This window comes from Odontesthes bonariensis, chromosome 14 (assembly GCF_027942865.1).
Source record: "Odontesthes bonariensis isolate fOdoBon6 chromosome 14, fOdoBon6.hap1, whole genome shotgun sequence".
NCBI classification, from domain to species: domain Eukaryota; kingdom Metazoa; phylum Chordata; class Actinopteri; order Atheriniformes; family Atherinopsidae; genus Odontesthes; species Odontesthes bonariensis.
Window position 1 is genome coordinate 24,606,056 of NC_134519.1, and position 17,306 is coordinate 24,623,361.

At 38.3% G+C, this 17,306-nt stretch overlaps 1 protein-coding gene across 7 annotated transcripts in view; it reads right to left on the reverse strand.

The window, feature by feature from the left end:
- Positions 1 to 3,801: 3,801 nt before the first annotated feature.
- The window catches only part of map4l (microtubule associated protein 4 like), a 91,703-nt gene continuing 78,198 nt past the window's right edge, over positions 3,802 to 17,306 (reverse strand). For 5 of the 7 annotated variants that reach the window (XM_075483733.1, XM_075483736.1, XM_075483732.1 and 2 more), the window contains 5 exons: positions 15,816 to 15,908; positions 13,826 to 13,907; positions 13,625 to 13,734; positions 13,230 to 13,422; positions 3,802 to 11,050 (listed from right to left, as the gene is read on the reverse strand). In XM_075483733.1, coding sequence (XP_075339848.1) covers positions 11,046 to 11,050; positions 13,230 to 13,422; positions 13,625 to 13,734; positions 13,826 to 13,907; positions 15,816 to 15,908 — 483 coding nt within the window. In that variant the 3' untranslated portion in view covers positions 3,802 to 11,045. The remainder of the gene's footprint in view (positions 11,051 to 13,229; positions 13,423 to 13,624; positions 13,735 to 13,825; positions 13,908 to 15,815; positions 15,909 to 17,306) is intronic. The other 2 variants (XM_075483735.1, XM_075483734.1) reach the window with 1 other exon arrangement.

Below are 17,306 nucleotides of genomic sequence, written 5' to 3' on the forward strand. Positions count from 1 at the left end.
TTCTGTAATGGTTATGGACATATTTTTTTTTTAAATTTTGAAATACAATAAACCACTTTCTCAATTTAAGTGTGATTTTTTTTGGGGTGGGGGCTTTAAATCAGCATTGGGATGCACACATGAAAAATTAGGTTTCAACAGCAGTTTTCAATTCCTTTATTTCCTATTTAAAATCAACATAATGTTCAAACTGTAATGAAGTGAAATTGATAATAAAGGGAAAATATCAAAATCAAAAACCATCTGACCATACTTGTGTAATGTATCAATATATTGATTATTTTATCAGCTCAGCATGCATTGATCTTATTATTTTAGCGTTTCTTCTAACTTGGTTACAGAGCTTGTGAATGGCTTTGACCCATCTTTATACTGGTGCAACAATGTGCTGAAGCAAATGCAGGTACTCCCAGGAAATGTCTTCTGAAGTCCAAATTAGTGACAAGGTAGCAAACTGTCAACGCAACAAAATGTTTTTACATTTATCACTACAGTTCCAAATCACTGGTACTCAACTGTCTGAGTCTTATATATAGATCAATTGTTGCAAACACATCATCTGTGACATCCAGGTTATGCTCTGAAATCAGGTCCACACAGATACTGAAGACATCTTCATCGCATGGAAAGTCTTTGAAAACACAGTTTTCCAAGCAGGCTTCAACCCTGTTCAGATTGATGCTGTGTAGATAGTCTCTGGTTCCATACACCTGAGGTACTGTGTACATTATGGATGGGCGCCCATGAGGACTTCGTGAATTATGTGCTGGACGTATCTTGTGGTGGTTCCAAGCTGAAGCAACTTCATTTAGTTCTTTCTAGAAGAAAATAACAACCAAACTAGACTCATTGCCTTGAAATAAGCATTCAAAAGTAAAACAGAAATATGAATCTAGCATCACTGCTATCCATCTAAAAACGGGGAGATTTCATTCAAGCAACTATCCAAACATGCAATCTTTGCAATATTTAAGATATGCTATTAATTTAGTATCATACTCAGAAAATAAATCTTTGCACATTATAATAACTTTATAGCAATTATAAATATTTTCAATAGGTGAGAAGGTGTAAGACAGAGCGGCTCAAATCAAGCTCACCTGTATTATGTGGAGAAAACAGAACTGAATAAAGGCTTTGTCCAAGAAGCTGTCCGAGAAGTGTCCATCTGCTTTCAGTTTGTCAAAGAGGTCCATCCAAAACTGGAAACATTCACTTCGCAGGATCAACCACCATCTTTCAATCCGCTGATTTCCAGTGCTTGGACCAAATATTACATTACCACTTTCAGGTTGATCTTCTGTAAGATGCAAAAATCTTTGCATGTCAGCCGCATGAACATTTTCTGTCCCTAAATCCACTCTTTCAGGACAACCCTCGGCTTTAGTCACTGCATCCATGAAGTATCCAGCAATGACTTTTGGATCATTATTTGTTTTGTATGCCTCAAGCCATATTAGCCTTCTGGAAAAACCGTCAATGCAACCGTTGATCCCAGTTCCAAATGGTTTGAGCTTATCATAGCCATCCATATGCCAAACATAGTTTGGACCACGACTATAGTAAACCCGTCTCCTCAGTCGATTTCTTGACCTTAGGTCCACTCCTTCACCATCTAGTAAGCGTAAAAGGACTCGAACTGTTTCCCTGTCTGTAACAAGACCATTCATCCAACATTTTTGGTGCATCCATCGATATCCGTGACACTGTCCAGAGGTTTCAAGTTGCTGTCGAATGAAAGCTGCCACGACACTCGCATCAGTTTTGTTCTTTCGGCGCCAAAGTTTCTTCTTATTAAGAATCCTTTCAAGTGTCCTCTTGCTAAGAATAACCCCATGAACCTCAGCCAGGAAAGCAAGAATTTCATCATTGGTGAAACCACATCTGAAATACACCTCAATTTGTTTATAATCCATTAAAAAGGGGGGAAAAAAATGGTTAGACTACTGTTTTTCACTGGTTAGACTGATCAAATGGAATACTGTGTAAATCTCATCCTCAGACAAGACAGCATGTCTACTGGAAAAAAATGAGAAATTGTCAGTTTCGGAAAGTCAAAATTATGACTTTGAATCTCATAATAATGACTTTCGATCTCATAATTATGACTTTCAAAGTCGAAATTATGACTTTGAATCTCATTATTATGACTTTGAATCTCATAATTATGACTTTGAAAGTCGAAATTATGACTTTGAATCTCATAATTATGACTTTCTATCTCATACTTATGACTTTGAATCTCATAATTATGACTTTATATCTCATAATTATGACTTTGAAAGTCGAAATTATGACTTTGAATCTCATAATTATGACTTTGAAAGTCGAAATTACGACTTTGAATCTCATAATTATGACTTTGAAAGTCGAAATTATTACTTTTAATCTCATAATTATGACTTTCTATCTCATAATTATGACTTTGAATCTCATAATTATGACTTTCTATCTCATAATTATGACTTTGAAAGTCGAAATTATGACTTCCTGTTGGTCTTTTATTTTCTCTTTCATGGCGGAAATGGGCTGCCATAGATTTTGATGCTATAAAAATTCAATATTTGAAATTCGTATTCGAACTCTGATGGCACAGAAAAACTTCCATACCGGTCCCTCAAATACAACGGCGCCGCATCTCAGGTCAAAAGGCATGAGCCAATGAAATTCGTAATGTAACTGCGTCACAGCATTTGACGTTACACCGCCATGTTTGTTTTGTTAAGTATTCCGTAAACATTTTCACAAAAACAAACAAAACATAAGGATAGAAAGAGAAGTCTACTTACATGGGTTATTGCGGGCTGACAATTTTGCAGCTAACTAACCTCTGGATTTTGCTGTCAGCCATACAGTTACTGAAATACACATTACACCAAATCCAGACGAAATACAAGCAGGTGGCTGCAAATTGCAGCTCCAAATCAAGTTATAGCTAGCTAAAACTTGGAATGGCATCCAATATTCAAGTCTGCCTACAATATACCACCATTACAAAATCATATAATCATTATTCAATTGTCCTCAATTGATGTCTTTACGGCTAAGTAGAAGTTACAACAACTCCCAAAGATTCAGATTTTTTCCATATTTTACACCTGCTATTCCCCCTCTGCCCACTGCTTAGTGCGTTCCTACTTCAACACACCTGCATCCCATTACCTTTTTCAGTTAGGCTAATCACCAAATCTTTTTCACATTCTCGCCCCTCGGTAATATTGATACGCGTTCCTTTTGCAACTCTCTCATTCTGTAATATGTGAGAGAATATGTTCTTTATAATATGGAAACCAGTCTTATTCCACAGCTTTCCCTCCACGCGTTTTACTACTGAAAAACACAATGTGGAGTAATATCACTGGCAAGGAAAATAATATTTAAAAAGACTAAAAGTGAGAATATAAAAAGAATAGCGTTCAGCTGCAAGACAACAATTTCACTGTGGTGGTGTACAAAGGCGAAAACTACAAAAATGATGTTCTTAACTGAATATTTTTGGACATGACTGTATTCACATATAACTAGGAGATATGCATGATTCTACAACACCCTCATGTATTTTTGAGAAAAAACGAGTGTTAGTAAAAGAAGGTATCTTTGTCTAAATCAGCTCGTTTTATTTAGTTCCAGAGCTGCATGTGCATCCAATCCATCTCATCTAAAACAGAACTGTGCGTAAACTCCCCTTACTAATACTAGTTCTATGAATACAGGCACTATCTGTTAAGGAGGTCAGTCAATGTGTAAAAACATATATTAAGTACGGTACAGTACATGTGTGAAGAAATGACATAGCAGTGACACAGTTTTGCTCATCTTTTTATTTTATGATTAATATTCACATCACTAGTTATCACAATGAACATCTCTTTCATACCAAATATTCAGAATTGGAGGGGGAGATGAGCGCTATCTAATAGAACAGATGCCTCTTACAACCAGTGGTTTGTTAGTTGTCTCCTGCATGCTCTTGCTATGGTGTTGTGCCCTACACAATAATACTGCACACACTACAGAGGATCCACCCCACAGCACTGAAAGGAGAGCTGCTTTGCCAGCTGTCTCAGTTTTCTCACCCAACAGTTGGTATGTGAGGACAAGCAGAGGACTGAAATACAGCTTACAGAATATAGTTCAACATCATGTTTTCACTTTCCTCTCCCCTTGACATTCAAACAGCTCATTGGTTTCACTGGGGAGCCAGTCAGTACTTGCAATTCATGTGGTAAAGATACAAGTATAGTCTGCTTCTTTTTCAGTGCTGTAGTGCTGACAAGCCTCTGTATAAGGGAGACACAGTTTGGGGCTCCAAAGTGAATATCTACCAACACTCCCTTTTATTCTGTTTCTTTTCTTCTCCTGGTGCATTTCAAGCATTTTTTTTCTTTTCTTTATATTTATCTGAGTTTTACAATCTTTGAAGAGCAATTTGATATTCAATGGAGCAAACTGGTCCAAAATGTTGCCCTATTTTTGACATTGAGAATATAATTTGGTCGTAGACTTGCCTCAATTCAGTCCAGTGTTGGTAGGTATGTCCGGGTGTCAACATAGGAGCTGTTTAATACAAGACAGGACTTAACGCCACATGCCAAAAGACAAAGTCTGGTTATTGTTAGTCTGACTGAGGCGTGGTGGTACACAGAGGAGAGAGTTGGCCAGTGTGTGTTGGTGCATTTCAAACCCAATCATGTCATTACCTCTCGTTTCAATGAACTCAAGTTGGTTCATTTTGAGGTGCGTCCTTTAGCTTCTATCAGATCACACCTCCACACACTGCCTCCCTTCCTGCTCTGCAGCCTGAATACATAATTAGTGTTTTCATCTATCTTCCAGAACAGAACAGAGACAAATCTCATACACGTATTCATAATCTTGCACCTTAAATACATTTTTTTAAAAACATTCTTGAAAGTTCAGCAGCCCTTTTCTTGGTGGAAAAAAGGCAGACTGAAAAAAGAAAAAGTACACTTTTCCTTCCCTTTGCTTTCAGTCTTATAATAACACCATTATCAAGCTAAACGGTAACAGGTTTGTGAACATGAACGCTCAACTGGTAACATTCACAACACCCTGTTAAGAAGTCAGGTTTCTTTTTAGGTTTCATTTTGTTTGATTTGTTGATTTTGAGATACTTCTGGAGTGATAAAAATACAGTAGTGTCTATATACAAGGGACAGAGTGAGAAACTAGTGGAAGGGTGTCGTTATAACTGGGGAATCAAACAGTTGTGAACACACATTTGGGTGAATCTGGTTGTTGCTCTTTGTCCAAGCTGCAAAGTAATGGTAAATTCATCTCACACCTGCCGGTGCAAGTTCATACTGAGTGCTAAATGAATAATATAGTCTTAAAGTTGATCATATCCCTGTGATTGTGATGTTAAGGAGGTCCATTGACTGAATATTAAGGGGGAAGTTTGGAACTACAGTTACATCTACTGGATAGTATACAGCCTGTAAAGTTTTGGCTGAGCAATATTGGATTTTTGAGTCTGATATTGAAAGCAGAGCTACCAAAAAACAATACTAGTACATTATTTTTTATTTATCGGGTGAGGAGATATGACGTAATGAAAAGCCTTTCTCTGTAACACTCAACCAGTATAGCTGACACATGCTCAAACTGGCACAAGTCGACTGGGATTTCATAAATAATCAATCATAAATATAAACATTAAATAATAATGAATCTTTTTTACATGTAATTTTATTAGCTCTACCATGAGCCATGATGTTGGCCTAGCAGGAGGGAATACTATCAGGCACCTCTGTTGCAAGTTATCGTCACAACCTGTTTTTTTAATATAAAAGAGAAGGGTGCTACCTATTGAATAAGTTCTTAAAGTCCCCATAAAAAAAGGTATTTAAATGTTTTTGTGTCTCATGTCTTGCACTATATCTCTTATACATCAGTACCTTGCCCAACAGTGGAAAACAATTATTGATTTGTAGGGATTCTTTAAGGTATTTTAGATTTTGTAAATCGGCTTCATGGGAACTCGAAACTCAGATGTCAGATATGGTGCAAAAGAAAAGATGCAGAACGATTTTACGTACATTTTAAGAATGACGGCATTAAAAGGCCTAAAAGGCCAGCAGGTCATCTTTAACAGCAGGAATAAAGAAGTTGTTATTTAAATTCATGACTGAAAGTTTTCTTTTTAATTGTTTGATAGGCATGAAAACCCTTAGAATTACTTGACATGCTGTATGGTGAGTGCAGTTTGTTCAACCAGAGATTGTTTTAATTCCAGTCATCTTTCTGCATGTAATAGAAAAAACAGTGGCTCAAAGGTTAGTGAGGCTCTTGTATTGTAAATGCACCCACTTAGTAAATGTGACTTTGCAGCTTGGGCAGAACCTAAGAACCAGTGAATGTTAATGAGAGGAACACGCGGGCAGACTGGTAAATTGAGTGTTTAACCGCCAAAGCCAACAGCACAACACCGATGACCAAAGTTCCACTACAATCCACTAAGCTAAAGGGGCACCGACGTGTTCCTCAAAGACGCACAGCAACGCACCCCCTCACATTGTCACACAGTCTTACAATGAGCTTCTTAAACACAAAAAGACTACAACTCGCTCCTATTCTCCTATACATAATCCAGCCCCTAAACCTATCAAAGTGCTTACAGACCTTTGTTCTTTTGTTCCTGAAGAAAGGTTCACATTTTTCTTTTCACATATTAGTCACGCATGAGTCAGGTGATGCGTGTTACCTTCAGGCAACTTATGGGAATGGTACAATATTAAATATGCTTACATGGTGCTTTTAATTGTGCAGTCTTAACTGTTGAGTATTTGATCGATGCTCTTTAATTATCATAAGTTTACCTAACTATCAAGACTGTTTTGTTCCCAGAAGCACATACGCACAGTACACAGCTGAGTTTTACCAATATACAGTAAAGCCACTTGAGTACAGTTATATCACTTGAGTGCATCATGAAACGAACAAGACTGTGATCAAATGCACAAGACTTTTAAGTTTGTAGGGGAATCGTACATGATCTATATGATTTGTATAGTATTAGGTGTTCCAGACACAATAATATAGTGCTAGTTTAAACGAAGACGGTATGGAACTCTTCTGTGGCTTCTCTAATGGTGACTTCAGGTGAATGGTGATTTCTCAGTCAGCTTTTGTTAAGTCACAGAGCCAGACTATCAGTGTTCCAGAGGCCAAGCAGCGCTCTCTACAGGATGGATGCAGTAGTAACACTTCACACATCTGACAACTACGGCAGCAAGCCACAAACACATAGAAAATCCCTCAGTGTTTTCAGCAGAGACCATCCCAGCCTTTAATGCACAGCGAGCAGGGAGGACTTGTTCCTGCTCATATTTTTAATACATAAAAATTGTTTTGGTCTAACTCAAAGTCAAATCACAGTGTTGGGAAGAATCTACAGTAGAATTTGATCTAAGACCGACTATAGGTGATCCCTTGAAATAGAATACTAGAAACATTTCTTTTGTACCAAGCAGATATGGTAGCTATCAGGCTTATTACTCTTCAAGATTGGATTATAACAGAGCGTGTGGTGATTAAATGTGGATTTCTGTTAAAAAAAAAATGTTTTAGGTCACTAGAAAGTTCACTTAAAACTCCACTGGTTGGTACAAACACCCTAATTTGCTGGTCGTTCTTGGATCTGGTTCACTAAAATACTGCTGCATTCATGGCATTTTGGAGCTGGACAGTTCCTGCTGTCCAGTGTAGTGTGATTTTTTTTTTCTTTTTTTAACATTCAAGAAATGCATGCATTTGATATTTTTTCATATATTCAGTGATATCCTATAGAAAAAAGAAGAAGAAAAAAGCTAAGCAAAAATGTAAAAATAATCATAACAACACAAGACAGCATTTAATAAGCTATTTACTTTGATCTATTTACACTACAGATGTTGGATAAAATAAGTGCCAGACAGAGAGGCAGATAACTAGAGGCTTGATCATCCGCTACTGTGAGTACTCACTACAATTGACTTGGTAGCTCTGGGTAGGTTCAGTCTACCAAAGGCTAGTATAAGTAAATCACTAAATCACCATTAAGAAGTTCCAATTTCAGATTTGCCATGAATGTAACATTATTCCCTTTAACTGACAGCTCTCTCTGAAGTTGAACTCACTCATGTCTCAGAACTATTGGATGACTTCATCAGTTGTCTGTCCATCTCTGTCCGTCTGTGCATCATATATATGCTCAGTTAACAGTAGGCCTTTCGTACTAAGATTACTGTTTTGCTGTCAGAGTGCTGGAAAGAGATGCAAAGAAGGCAGGATGGGGTGAATTTAAGTGGAAAATGTCTGACAATGACTATGACAGGAACAACACACTAACACAGTTCTTTAAGGAATATCAGAGTGGATTACCAAAACAGTTCAGTACAATACAGAGGAATTATGTCATTATCAGCATGCTGCGTTTATTTTACGGTGTTGATTTGTGTGTATCATACCGTTTCCGTGTATCTGCGTGTGCATACGCACACACCAACAAGCATGTGTGTGTGCTTTCCTGCATATATCTGTGCTTATGTGTGTGAGAAAATTAATTAGAAATCACAGAGTAGAATCTTCAATGCAACACCTAGAAGGAGGACTTCACAAAAGGGTATGGCTCTGCACACCCACCCTCTGCCAGGGTAAAGGATATAAGCAGGAAATACCACAGTCTCTGATAATATTAAGCTAACTGTTAATGCTGTTAATGCTCATTGTAACTGCTGGAGTCCGTCACAAGGGGTGCAGACGTATGAGTTGAACTGATGGATGATGAAAGCTTTCAGTATGGGTAAAGACTGGACGAGGAAAACAGTGTTGAAGTAGTGAGAAACGTACCCCTAAGTTCATGTCACGCAAAAGGTTAAGATATCTGAGTGTATGGGCTTATTAACGGATTAAAGGTTTCAGGTTGCAAGATTACAATGACATAGTTACTGCTTGTTGCATGTTTTTTTTTTTTTTTTAATCAAACTTTTATTCTATGGTAGCTTTATAATACTTTCATCAACCCCACAGCAAATTAGTAAATAAGAGCCTCCAGTGCTGAAACATGCAAAGTCGTTTGTGGGCTTGACCTAATATCCTGTGACCTGGACTGATTTAAATCAAAGGATTACAGATTCAGGTTCCTGCAAACTGTGAACAGTAAAATACTGTTGAATAACTACTTCTACCGTTTCATTCTTCTAATTCCCGGAGAAGGCAAATACTCAGACCTATGTATAACATGGTATAACAACAAACTAAAAAATACTGCAGGTGAAAGCATGCCATTGCTGGTTAACACAAATTTTAATCTGTGCCATTTATTCTGCCCTGACATTTTGCACGGATGATCAAACACAATACCAATCCCTTCCTGAGAAGAGAGGTAAAAACACTGAGCTTGAAAACATGCTAGCATATTTGCTAACACCGATTCCCATCTTCTTTCTCTTTTGTTGAACAGTTTTTAATCTGACAAAGGACTGTAAAATATAAGTTAATCAGAAACAAAGCTAATCAGCAATGACAGCATTCTCCATTGTAAAGTTTCCGTTCCTTCAATGCTTCAACTGTTGTCAAGACAACTTGCTTATAGCGCAAACTAGCTAGTGAACTAAAACTGAACTTGATGCAAACCAAATATCTGGTTTTACTCTGGCTGTACAAGTGAACATAGATCATGGCAATTCCACTGATGTATGTTAAAGTCTCTCAATCATAATCTCTTTCAAAATGTTCCCATTTAATGTGCTGGTATGATCGAGCCTTTCAAAATCATCTTGTGAGCCACTTGTTGGCACTGTTACCTACAAGTGTCTTATACCGTGTTTCAATCCTTTCACGTTGAGTGACTAAAAGGTGCAGCAGTGATTGGTTAAATTCTAAGAGTTTATACTTATCATAAAATGAAATGCTCCTGTTACAGACCACTACATCAAGTTAAAACAGTGCAATCTCGAGTTACTGACAATATTTGACTCTGAGGTCAAAAAACTCTTTTCAGTGCCAAATCCTTTTTGAGCCAAGATCATCCAGAGGAGCCTCAGAGCTTATCTATCCAGCCTCTTCCTGTCTTGATGATTATCTTGCACTAATCACTTGATCAAATTGTTTAAAACTGTAGTCCAAGTAACCTTCTTTCAGGTCAACAAAAATACATTCAAAAATCTTTTGCACTGATCTTTTGCTCATACTAGATCTTTTTGAACAGCTTCTCCATCCGTAGCAACTGTAGTCTACTTCTCTGCACTCATCACTACTAACTCAGAGTATCACGGTGTTAACAATGAAGAGATAAACATGTGGTGAAGTTTGATGGGGGCAAAAAGGTGCAACAATACTATGAGAATTGCAATGAAATAATGAGAAGTGAGTTGTAAGATGACACTGATAATGACATGACTTGCTGACATCTGATGTGCTGGAAATGAAAATGGGGCAAAAAGTAGCAAGTCTTTTAACAAGGCTGGGAAATCTAGAAGGTTTTGGAATGTGAAGGCCAGTCACAGGGACCAGAGCAAAGCCTCATTACAGTGACAATTTTCAAACAGTAATTAGAGTCATAGGTTGAACAAGGTCTATGAAAAAGGTGGCTACACTCACTATGCTCAAAAGTGTTAACATATACATATACATATATATGTATGTATGTATGTATATATATCTTTTTTTTGTGATGGGGTTAGATTTTGGGTTTAGGGCTGAAGTAATCTAAATCAGTGCTAACAAGGAAATTTCATAAGATAAAGAAGCTGGTGGGACCCCACACAGAGATACACAGACAAACACCACGTGGTCTTCTCTGTAGTTAACAGGGCCAAAATTCAAGCCAGGGTCATCAAGAGGTCAAAGGTCAGGGTTGGTAGCAGGAAGCTGGACCCCAGAGAAACACTGAGAGGCGATCGGTCGGTTCGGTGCTGCGGTGGGCAAGATGAAGGGCAGGGCCAGAGGGAAGTGACTGCGCCGTGGTAGATTGGTTGGTCAGTTGATTGGCAGGTCAGTGAGCGCCATGCGATGCCCCGCCCAAATCTGCAGGTCGCTGGGACTCAATCTGTGGACGGAAAGGAACTGGACTCAAAATAGAGAGAAAAGTGATAGAAAGACAGGGTTGTATATTTCCAGAGTTTAAATTGGACCAGCCAGATGGTTTCTGCCTTTTAAGCTGTTTCTGTCTGGTGAAGGAAATATGAATTAAAGGCCAAACTGTTCTAGTTTTTTAAGTTATTAACACTACAACCATCCATCAATTAGGCTGAGTTTGACAACACTATTAGGTGGAAAAAGTCTGTAGTCCGTCTGAACTTGCAGAGTCTGGAAGTCTGCTGCAGTGGCAAAGATGAATTGATCCACTAAGGATAGTTAATCTTCTTTGCTCTGCAGGTCTCCTCATAATTTTATTTGATGGCTATTTTTACCACTGCTGCAGACGCATACTCTAGAGCAGGAATGAATGCATACACATGAGTGCATGTGACCAGTTTTGTCAATGACAATTTTTTTTCTTTTTTTAATGATAATTCATGATTGATGGAGTTTTTTAAAATGTCTTTTAACATTGAAAATGGAAGATAAACACTTTGAGGAAGTACTTAAGAGAGTAAGTTCTTCCAATGATTAGAGAAGTTAAGTCCTTCATGTGACCTTTAACCACAAACAGCCACACAAACACGAAAAGAATGTATCCCACATGTTGTAGAATACAAACAGTACACCTGCAGTTTTGGTCCTGTATAGCTTTTCTAAAAGTAATTTAAACTAGCAAGTTACAAAGGATGTATATGCAAAGTTGATCTTATTTTTGTAGAAAATGTTTAAGTTGTTTAATGAGAAAAAAAGAATATTACAGAATTTCACTTTTTTATCCATCCATTATTTAAGTATAAAGGTGAAAAATGTTCAATGTTTGACGTTATGTAACTAATTTACATGCTTACTAACTACAATACAACATCTACTTACTATTAATTGTTTCTACGATTGACCTGAACAGTGGTTTTAGGGGAACATCTTAGTAAATATAATAAGCCTCTAAGCCTAAGAGGATTTTTTTCACATGTTGAAGCAGGCTGCTTGATGTGAGTTAGTTGTCCTGTTTTGGTCAGGGTGAACACATTTGTCCAGGGTTGCTGACTACAAACTGGTAACCCTGTTCTTACTGTAGTTTCTTCAATCCAGTATTTTTAGCACAAGCTACAAGTGCAGCAACATTAAAGGGGAACTCCGGGGCATTTGAAGCGTGTTTCCATTGCTAGAGGTTGTCAAATAATGATAGTATGACACAGAGAGGTGCGTATCTGCGCTCCCTGTGTGAAGATCGCTCTGTCCGCACAGCATGTCATGCGAGGCTAATACGTGGTGGCTAAGGGGCAAGCGCTAACCCTTCCACGTAAAACAACAACTTGCACACTGCAGAAACGTCACACCACTTTATAACCCATCCGACAATAAAGTCACAAGCCTTACCATCAAAACCATATGCATGGTTCTCACATTACTGGCATGGGGACGTTACAAAACAACTTTATAAACAGCATGTCACTCACCGGCTGGTTGTAGGCTCGCGCATGTGAAAGCCCAGAAGAGTCGATGGAGAATAATCCCATATACAAAACAATTATCTTCTCTAGAAAAACTGCGTTCAAGTATTTAAAACATTACAACAATACTTGCCCAGTAATATTCTTGTAATGTTTTAAATACTTGAACGCAGTTTTTCTAGAGAAGATAATTGTTTTGTATATGGGATTATTCTCCATCGACTCTTCTGGGCTTTCACATGCGCGAGCCTACAACCAGCCGGTGAGTGACATGCTGTTTATAAAGTTGTTTTGTAACGTCCCCATGCCAGTAATGTGAGAACCATGCATATGGTTTTGATGGTAAGGCTTGTGACTTTATTGTCGGATGGGTTATAAAGTGGTGTGACGTTTCTGCAGTGTGCAAGTTGTTGTTTTACGTGGAAGGGTTAGCGCTTGCCCCTTAGCCACCACGTATTAGCCTCGCATGACATGCTGTGCGGACAGAGCGATCTTCACACAGGGAGCGCAGATACGCACCTCTCTGTGTCCTACTATCATTATTTGACAACCTCTAGCAATGGAAACACGCTTCAAATGCCCCGGAGTTCCCCTTTAAGGGCACTGTTTTGCAAATGGTCAGCTGGTAAAAATCTTAAATAAGCCCTTTATGCTGTTAAAATGAAAGCTTTGTGTGTGTGTGTTTACACCCACTTGTCTCAGTGATGCGTTTGTCTATGCTAAGGGGCTCCCTCAGTCCGTCTCCCCCAAAAGGAGTGGGTGCGGGCTCCTTCATGCCATTCTCCTTAGCAACACCTCCTGGTGCCGTTGCCTTAGCAACGTCTGCTGGTCCTGTTGTTGTAGCGCCACTTGGGGGTTGAGATGTCTTCTCCTCTGTTTTCTCCTCCTGCAGCAAAATATAGACAAGACCAAGGGCACACAGAGGGGGGGACAGAAATAACAAAACAAAAAAAGTTTTTCTAATTTTCATCTCTCTAGCTCCCACACCATCTAGTGGTGTCAGCCAGTAACAGCACAGTGAGTCAGCAGAAGCAGAAAATGTAACCGTGTTTGAGCTGACAACAATACTGATTGTGTTAAAGTTTGACCTTATGTCCATTGGTCTGCCCGCCGCCTGGTCCCACGTTGTCCAGGGATCCAATCTTAGACTTGGCTTTAATGTTTAGCTTATGGGACTCGATCTTCACGTCACCACCACCTGCAAATGCAGATTAGTGTGAGAACGCATTGGAACAAAGCAGAATTTTAGGGGAGGAAAAGCAGGGGAGTGCTTAAGTTTAAAGCTGAACCTGGCTTGTATTTGATGTTGTCCTTGGAGCCACATTTGGATGTGACCTTGCTCAAATCAACCTTCCTATTCAAGATCTGCACCTGGAGAAAGAAGAGAACATAATGTTGCCTGTTAAGTCACCATATGAAGTGCAAGGCAAGTTTTGGCATCCACTCTGTCCGTTATTTATTACCATGCACCTGATTTATTTATTTTCACGTATACTTTTACTTATTCAGTATGCGAGAGGGTAGCACAAACACAACAAATGCTTTGCAGACTAACAACGCTGATTCTCTTTTTTGACCAGTTTTTTTTTTTTTAGCCTACTTATTTTGTTCTGATAGGCTGGGTGATGCTCCATTCATGCAGAAAGTTCAGGGCAAGCTATAACTGAATTGTGTGAACAATAGTTATTAGATCATTGTAACAGCACGAGTGTGTGTTCCTTCTACTTAGTAATCTGCCAGAAGCTGGCCTTGACTGATATAAAGAGCTGACATTGTGTGCTTAGATTAGTCGGATTTCCAAGTTTGATGACCGACAGGAGGAGAAGTGGTGAGCCGACCATGACCATAGGGTACACAAACCATTTTCATTTGTTATGGTGTGCTTGACCATAAGCTTTGACACATTGGAGGCAGCTTGAAAGGGTCATCTATCAACATTGTGACATATTTGAACACTTGACAGCTTGTTTTAATATATTCAAAACACATCCTTTATGGTGGAAACACCCTGGTGACTTTGGTAAACACAGAGAATTTGAATATTGGTGCTCTAAAGTAAATTCCAAGGAACCTTTTACCGTGATATTGATACCATGTATCACTACACAGATCTTAATTTGTTTAATTAAGATAAAACAAGCCTTTTAAAATGAGGATGCAACAACATACAGGTATTTTGTCCATATTTTGGTTTGAGTTGTGTATCATATGTGTGTTTTTGGTTTAAACAGAAATAAATATAAATATGAATAGAACCCAATGTAACTCCTGGAGGAATTACATTAGGTGCTTGTTAATAACAACAGTCCAGATAATAAAAGGTATGGGTGGGAACAAGGCAGATGTTACATTCCAATTCTTAGCAGAAGTCACACACATGGCAAATTGCAGAAAACCTGGGCAAATAGTTTTTGTTTAATCTCCAGATCTGTTGCTTTTCGAGGCAGTCATGATGCAGGCACATGAGGAAACATAATCACATGATAAAATAGTGTTTATTGACACATAAGCACAGTCGGTATTTTCTCACTTAAAAGGAATACCATCATCATATATATATATATATACCCAGAGGGTGATTATAGTTTTTAAACTGAGCAGTTGCTGATATAGTGAATCAGTGCATCTGACTGGGGGTGAGCTACTCCTGGTATGTCTTTAGCATTTTATGAACTAAACTGTGATGGTTGGTTGTGAGAGCAGCCAAGAAATGGAACACGATAGTGCAGGTGTTTAGAGCACATGGAAACGACATCTGGAGGGGTGGATACCAAAGCCTGCGGTCAGCTCACTTAAAGTGAAATCAATCAGAAGTGCACACAGTGGAAGCCACTGATGTGCTAATTAATGCATTAATTTCGAATTTCTTTGGAAACGATCAGCTTTTATGTAAATGTTTGATACAGGAAGAGAGCGCTTTATAGTTGAACTCCATTTGCTTCCAGCCCTGATGGATGTTGAGCTTACATTCTCTAATCCTGTCTGCAGAGGCCCAATCAGGGAAGATTTATGGATACAGTATAACAATTGTAAACTATAGAGATTAGATTTCTTACCAACATATGGCTGATTGTCTCATGATTGTTTAAGCAAGGCTGAAGAGTGTAGATGGCCTGAATTTGCTTGTTTTAAAAGCCATGTACCAGCCATACTGTACCATTGTGATACAATATGCAAACATAGAGCCAAATCCAATGTTAACTGGCATATCATCTACCAGATTTACCAAGTCTGCATCCACCCTAACCAGATTCTGCTTCCAGCTCCAGCAGTACTTACATTGCCACCTCCAGGGACATGTTTCATATTGTCCTTGGAGCCACAGCGAGAGGTGACGTGGCTGAAGTCCAGCTTTTTGTGCACTATCTGAACCTAAAGACAGGCAAGCAGACACACAGACAAGATAGAAAGAAACAAAGAAAGAAAAAGAAAAAGTGATAGAAAGAAAGGTGTGAAAGGCAGACAAGGGCACCAGAAAAGAGCAGATCAGCCGGCAGCTGTAGTTGATAGAAAACAGAGCAGCCTTCTACTGTAAGTATGGAAGAGATTCTGTTATTCAAATCATACTACTCCTTCTATGTATTAGTTCAGTGATTGTTATGTGATAATCAATCAGCACTTGTCAATGAAAAAACAATGCATTTAAGATATCATGTAAGGAAGTGTGGTTCTAAATGAAGAAGCTAATGGGATTCTTGACTGCAAATTCTTAGAAAGAGTATGTTGAAGTGCAAAAAGATGAAAATAGCAACTCAATAACAACAGAGTGCTTCCATAACAGCATGAGCTACAATTAAAACAGCACAGGACTGACAGTGGAAGATGGGACAGAGCACATGCAACAAAATATTTTACTGGCCAGCAGGGTTGCAAACTTCAGGTAATTTTTAAAGTTGGAAACTTTCCATGGGAATTAAGGGGAATCTATATTAATTTATGGGAATGAACCAGACATTTTCTAAACTGAAAGTTGGGAAATTAAATATAGTTAGTAAAAGATATATATTGTACCATAATCTAAAACCAAATCAGATCTGATGCAAATAAAATGTAGTATTTATTTGCTATCAACCACAGGCAAATAGCACACTACTTACTGTAGGGCTATTGAGGCTGCACTTCCTAAATGCTTTGTGCATTCCTCCATCACATGCACAGATGATTTCTAGAATTCTGAACAGCTACATTTTTTGAGCGCACAGCACAGACACAGACAATTCAAGTCACACATATAAGCCCAAATAAGTTTTGATATATTATGATGTAGATATATTTGATCTATGGTGTTAAATTTAACTCACAACTATTAATTCAGAATGTGTTCATATAGTTGCTAGCTAACTGGTAAAACCAGATATACTAAATGTAAGCTAGCTAGGACCATTTAATCAAAATGGCTATCTTATCATGGTGCCAGCTATCTAAAATTTGATGCGGTTTCTTCTGCCTCCGGATAGACAAAAATATTTTGAAGACCATTCCATTTCGTCTGCCAACTATCTGTTTATCTGTGTATGGTATTGCATTTGTTTTTTCTTACACATTTTTTTTGGTAATCTTATACTATATACGGCATCTGATGTGTGGAGGAATTTTTCCAAAATTCCTAAACTAAAGTTCCCTTGGAAGGTTTCTGGAAATTTACCAGTAATTTTCCACCCCTTTGCAACCCTCCTGAGCAGTCTGGGATTTTGTGTTAACACATGCTGCTCTTCACAAAGGAAACAAGTGAAAAAAAGATGCTTCTTTTCTGAGGGTGGTTTCATTAAG